General features: G+C 34.0%; 1 protein-coding gene across 2 annotated transcripts; it reads right to left on the reverse strand.

Annotated features, from left to right (window-relative positions):
- Positions 1 to 365: 365 nt before the first annotated feature.
- On the reverse strand, positions 366 to 3,271 carry LOC108460073 (cytochrome P450 724B1). 2 transcript variants are annotated; one of them, XM_017759453.2, is made up of 9 exons: positions 3,025 to 3,271; positions 2,559 to 2,883; positions 2,331 to 2,483; positions 1,879 to 2,118; positions 1,688 to 1,774; positions 1,563 to 1,586; positions 1,279 to 1,386; positions 934 to 1,052; positions 366 to 660 (listed from the first exon to the last, which is right to left on the reverse strand). In XM_017759453.2, exons 1-9 carry the CDS (start codon positions 3,225 to 3,227, stop codon positions 546 to 548), a joined length of 1,374 nt encoding a protein of 457 aa, XP_017614942.2. In that variant the 5' UTR covers positions 3,228 to 3,271; the 3' UTR covers positions 366 to 545. The 2 variants fall into 2 exon arrangements, with proteins under 2 accessions (XP_017614942.2, XP_017614941.2); XM_017759452.2 differs by having other exon boundaries at positions 1,279 to 1,385; positions 1,508 to 1,586.
- Positions 3,272 to 4,670: the final 1,399 nt, after the last annotated feature.

The raw sequence follows: 4,670 nt of genomic DNA on the forward strand, positions 1-4,670 counted from the left end.
TTAAAAACTAAATTTGTTATTAGACTAATAAAAACAGGCCTACGTTAATTTCTCGTCATTTATTGGTAAGTGGCTAAAATTTTAAATTTTAAAAATATTGGTGATAAAAATTTGAAGTTTTAAAATTGAAAACAAAATAAAACTTAGTAGAAAGTTGGGTATCGTGATAAGAATTTCATGGCTGATTCGCATACTAAAGCAGGTGTTCAAAGATCTTCTATTTTTGTGCTCGCTGGTAGTAAATTGCTTAATTTTCGGGTTTTGTTTTTGTTTGGTTGTTTGCTTCACCATCTTCTACTGTATCAATGTTTGGAACATTGGGGTCTGCCCCCCCATCAATAATATGCCTTTCTGCTGAGAATATATTATATATATATATATGAAGAATCCTATACTTATAATTGCATTAATTCCTACATGACAAAGGCTTTTTCCATACCCCTGAACTTTACATCTGAAATTTACCAGTCTTTCAATGGAAACAACCAAATCATAGATAGTTTTATAGCTTAAACACTACTATATGTATACTTAAATACTACATGTCAGGTTTCTATCTTTCCAGCCTTGGCTTGTACTGGCTCAATCTCCAAAAGTAGGCCTCTCCTGAACTCCACATAAGGGTATGCAAGAGGGAAATCATCTGCCATTGTTTTCCACCTTTTTGGAAAAAAAAAAACAGATCCAATTACGATTCATAAGAGAAAGTAATCGATATATTAATGCAGTTTGACATAAACGTACACAAAAATGATGCCTAAATCCCCATACATAAAATAATACAGGAGAAATATCTGAGTCCCGGTCATTATAAAAGAAAGATCAAAGCTAATTATTTTGCTGGTTCCTAAGTGGGAAGCAATGACCATAGATGATCCATTTAACATATATAAAAAATGGGAATTTTAAATTTTATTGATGCTCAAATTTTACCTATAATTGAGGACAAGATGATGAAGGAAGAAAGCAATTTCTACTTTAGCAAGGTCAGCCCCTGGACATAACCGAGGACCACCGCCAAATGGCATCACTTTTTTGCTTGTTGCTTTATTCTGTGTCATCCAAATGGCCGACTATTGAATTACACAAACAACAGAACATAACAAAATAAATATATTGTTTTTCTTTTATTCTAATGCATATGCATGGCTCGCTTTTCTATGTCGACCAACCACCATACCTATAGATATATTACCTGCATCTAGATGAATAATGATGTCTTATTTATTTATTTTTTTTCTCTTTCATTTATTTTCTTATATATATATAAACACTTACAGTCCATCTCCAAGGGTTAAACTCCATAGGATTTTCGTGAAGAGATGGATCAAAGTGAACTGCAGTCAACACTGGAAGTATCTTCCATCCCGAGGGAATGAAATATCCTACAACAGTTAAATATATGTAAAAATCTGTATAGATATAACTCTCTCCCAAATGTAATAGCATATATGACTATGAAACAAAATCATATATAGAGAATGGATGAAGGGTTGTCGTTATTAACCTTTAAATTTGACATCTTGAAGAGCAACCCGGTGCACAAATTTGACTACATTTCCACATCTCATCGATTCATAAATAACCTATATATATATTCATAAATGAGACAAGGCTACCATTTTAAGTTTTGTCCTTTGATATATGTTGTACATACAAATGTCTTGTAAATGAAATACTTTCTTACGTTGCAAGTGAATTCCATTTTCTGGTAATCTTCCCAATTCAAGGGTTCACCATTTTCTTTGTTTTTCCTTATTGCATTATGCTCTTGCTGGCATAAACAATATTGTGAGAAAAGTAAAATATACAGAGAGAAAGAAAAGTTTGATTGATGCATGCATGGAAGAAAGAGAGAGAGAGAGAGAAAAGTGTTACCTTTAAATGTTCTAAAACATTTGGATAAAGGGAAAGAAAGTAGACAATCAAGGCCATGAGTGTTGCAGTTGTTTCATAACCAGCAAGCAACATGTCCAAGACAATGCTTACTGTTTTCTCATCACTTAGATTTTCTTTCGACAAAATTGCATCCAAGAAATCTCCTTTAACAGGCCCCAACTTCTCCTTTCTCCTTTCTTTTATGATCTCCATAACAGTTGCAGAAAGCCTTGCCCTAGCCTGCAATATATGCATATAGTGAAAGATGGAAAGGGTGACTTTAGGTATCATATCATTAGAGAACTTGAACTGTAGAGCAATATTAGCCCTAAATTTGGAAATATAAGCCACAAAAGCGAACAAGACATCATGAAACGAATAAATATGTGTCAAAATCTATATAATGTTGCTTATGAAAATAGAAAATAATAGAAAATGGGTCTAATCAGTACCTTCACTGCACTGGCATAAGGTGTACCAGGGAGGTAAACTGGCAAAGACACGAAGCCTTTCATGTAAGTTAGAAAATCTTCCAGGATCTTGAAGGCTAGTGGCTCTTCTGCTTCAATACTTAAAAGATGCTTCACCATAAGATTGAGTGTGAACTGTTTATAAGAAAACAAGATTGTTAATCATGGATATTAAGGCATGTATAGCTTTTGACATCTGATTAATCCCACCTTCTTAACTTCTTTATAGAAGCCAATTTCCTTGCAATTTTTCCATGAATTCATCATTGAGATAGTCATCTTTTCCACACAGTCAAGGAACTCCGGGTTCGATTTCGAGGAAGTGATGAAACTGACGCCAATATTTCGCAGCTTCTTATGAACATCTCCAGAAACAATAAGCAAAGAGAATTTGCCAAGAATGCCGTGCATGGCCTTGGGGTAGCATACCTGAAATAACTTCTCTTCATTTTGAAGAACAACCATGTTAAGTTCATGGTCGCAGGAAACTATAGTTGGGGAGCCAAATAGATGAGATTTGAACACTCTCCCGTACCTGTCTAGCAGCAATGAATGCAAACATTTTCAGTATCATTCATTAAATATTTGCAAATGTTTAGATTGTTACAACTAACAATGAAAGTGAGTATAACATTAGTGATTAATCTTGATCGCTGCTTATAATTAAATTTGTTACCTTGAGCAATGTTCTTGCAGAAAACTTCCCATGGAGTTTGATCTGTGAGGCTTAAGGAAACCAAGAGTCTCCCCGAACAAAGGCCACCCCATACTTCCACGGAGTAAATTTGCAGGCTCCTTTCTTGCAAGTACTTGTAGAAGTAAATAGAATCCTAGTCCAAGCAAGAAAGCTGATAAAATTAAAGGAAAGAAACCAAACATTTTTTACAGCAAAGTTTGTCTACTAGTTTTAACTTCTTTTCGTAAGGGCTAGATTTATGTGTATTTAAACCCAATTTAATGGTATCTGGATTCTGTTTTTTTTTTTTTGAAATAATTTAATATTCAATATTTCATAAAAAGGTGAAAATGGTCAAAACTTTGGGACGCTTGTGTTTTTTTGGAGTTAATATATGAGCTGGATTTAAATTTAAAGCCTCTTTTATGGTAAACTTTATTTGATTAATTGATACAAGAGGAAAACATGTGAGCAAATAAATCAATAACATCTGTCATAGCTTATTCAAAAAAAAAAAAAAAATCTGTCATAATCTGTATAGTGTTTCGGAAATTAAATTGGTTTTAATTGGATAAATTTTTTATGGAAAATAAAGTAAAAATTTGATAGTCAAAAAATATGACAACATAAACATTAAATTGAACTAGATTATGTTCTTCTCATGGCCAGAGAAGAGAAACCATTATCATGTTCCCGCTAAATTAATGATTAAAAAGAAACATCAAATATATATATGGCTTACCAAATCTTCTCCCTTTTAAGTCGTATATATATATATTGATATAAGGTAGGGGTTGTAGCAGCTCATGATGGTTCATTCGGTAGACGAAAAGGCATAAGTGATTAAGTGTAATTAAAATTTAAGTTTCTTATGAAGAATAGAGTAAGAGAGGAGAAAAAGTGATAGTTGAGAATGTGAATAAAGGGCACATTTGGTTATTCTCAAGAAACCATGTGTCATCCTTATATTGATTTTAAACTCTCTAGAATTCAATCGACCTACTGATGTCTTATTCTCGTAGGAATGGGTTGTTATAGGTGTTTTGTTTGTGTCAAGGGTGTGGCCCTGCAATGTGAGTCCGCTAGGTCTAGAGCCTAAGAGATTATGGGCTTGTAGAGTCTTGAGCTCATAGAGGTCTTGGCATCGTGGGTGCTCCTGCCTTACAAGATGATTCTAGTCTGTGGCATTAACTAGTGAGTTTGGCAGGACATGAAATGAGCTTGTTAGGTATGGGTATAACAATTTCCCCATAATTGAAAGGAGGTTATAAAGTAACCTCTCCCTAGGCATTGATTGTTTTGTGGCCTACTTTTTGTCTTGGTGAGGATTGTTTCAATGGTTATGAGATGATTGACATTGTTACGAAGTATAGGCTTTTGTGAGCTAAGGTCTTACTAGGAGTTGTAGGTGGATGGACTTAGAAAAAATTTGGTGTGTTTTAAGGGTTGTGGATTTTTAAAATATTTGAATTTTTAATGAATGTTGATTTGTTGGGAGTATGGTTTGAGGTGAGATATGCGTCACAGTTGCCGTAATGTTAACTATTGTTGCGTACTAGGCCATATGTCACCTTTTTATTACTTATGCCTAGCTAGCTTGCCTCATGTCTTGCCAACTTCTCTAGTCAACACCATGTACTAGAGCC

Source organism: Gossypium arboreum, chromosome 4 (assembly GCF_025698485.1).
Source record: "Gossypium arboreum isolate Shixiya-1 chromosome 4, ASM2569848v2, whole genome shotgun sequence".
NCBI lineage: Eukaryota > Viridiplantae > Streptophyta > Magnoliopsida > Malvales > Malvaceae > Gossypium > Gossypium arboreum.

Excerpts from the sequence above, each read along its gene's own strand:
- LOC108460073 (XM_017759452.2), bottom strand. The coding sequence starts at position 3,227 with ATGTTTGGTTTCTTTCCTTTAATTTTATCAGCTTTCTTGCTTGGACTA. Across the intron at positions 2,484-2,558 it reads TCTATAAAGAAGTTAAGAAG|TTCACACTCAATCTTATGGT; the intron begins GTGGGATTAATC and ends TCTTATAAACAG. Across the intron at positions 2,119-2,330 it reads CTTATGCCAGTGCAGTGAAG|GCTAGGGCAAGGCTTTCTGC; the intron begins GTACTGATTAGA and ends CATATATTGCAG.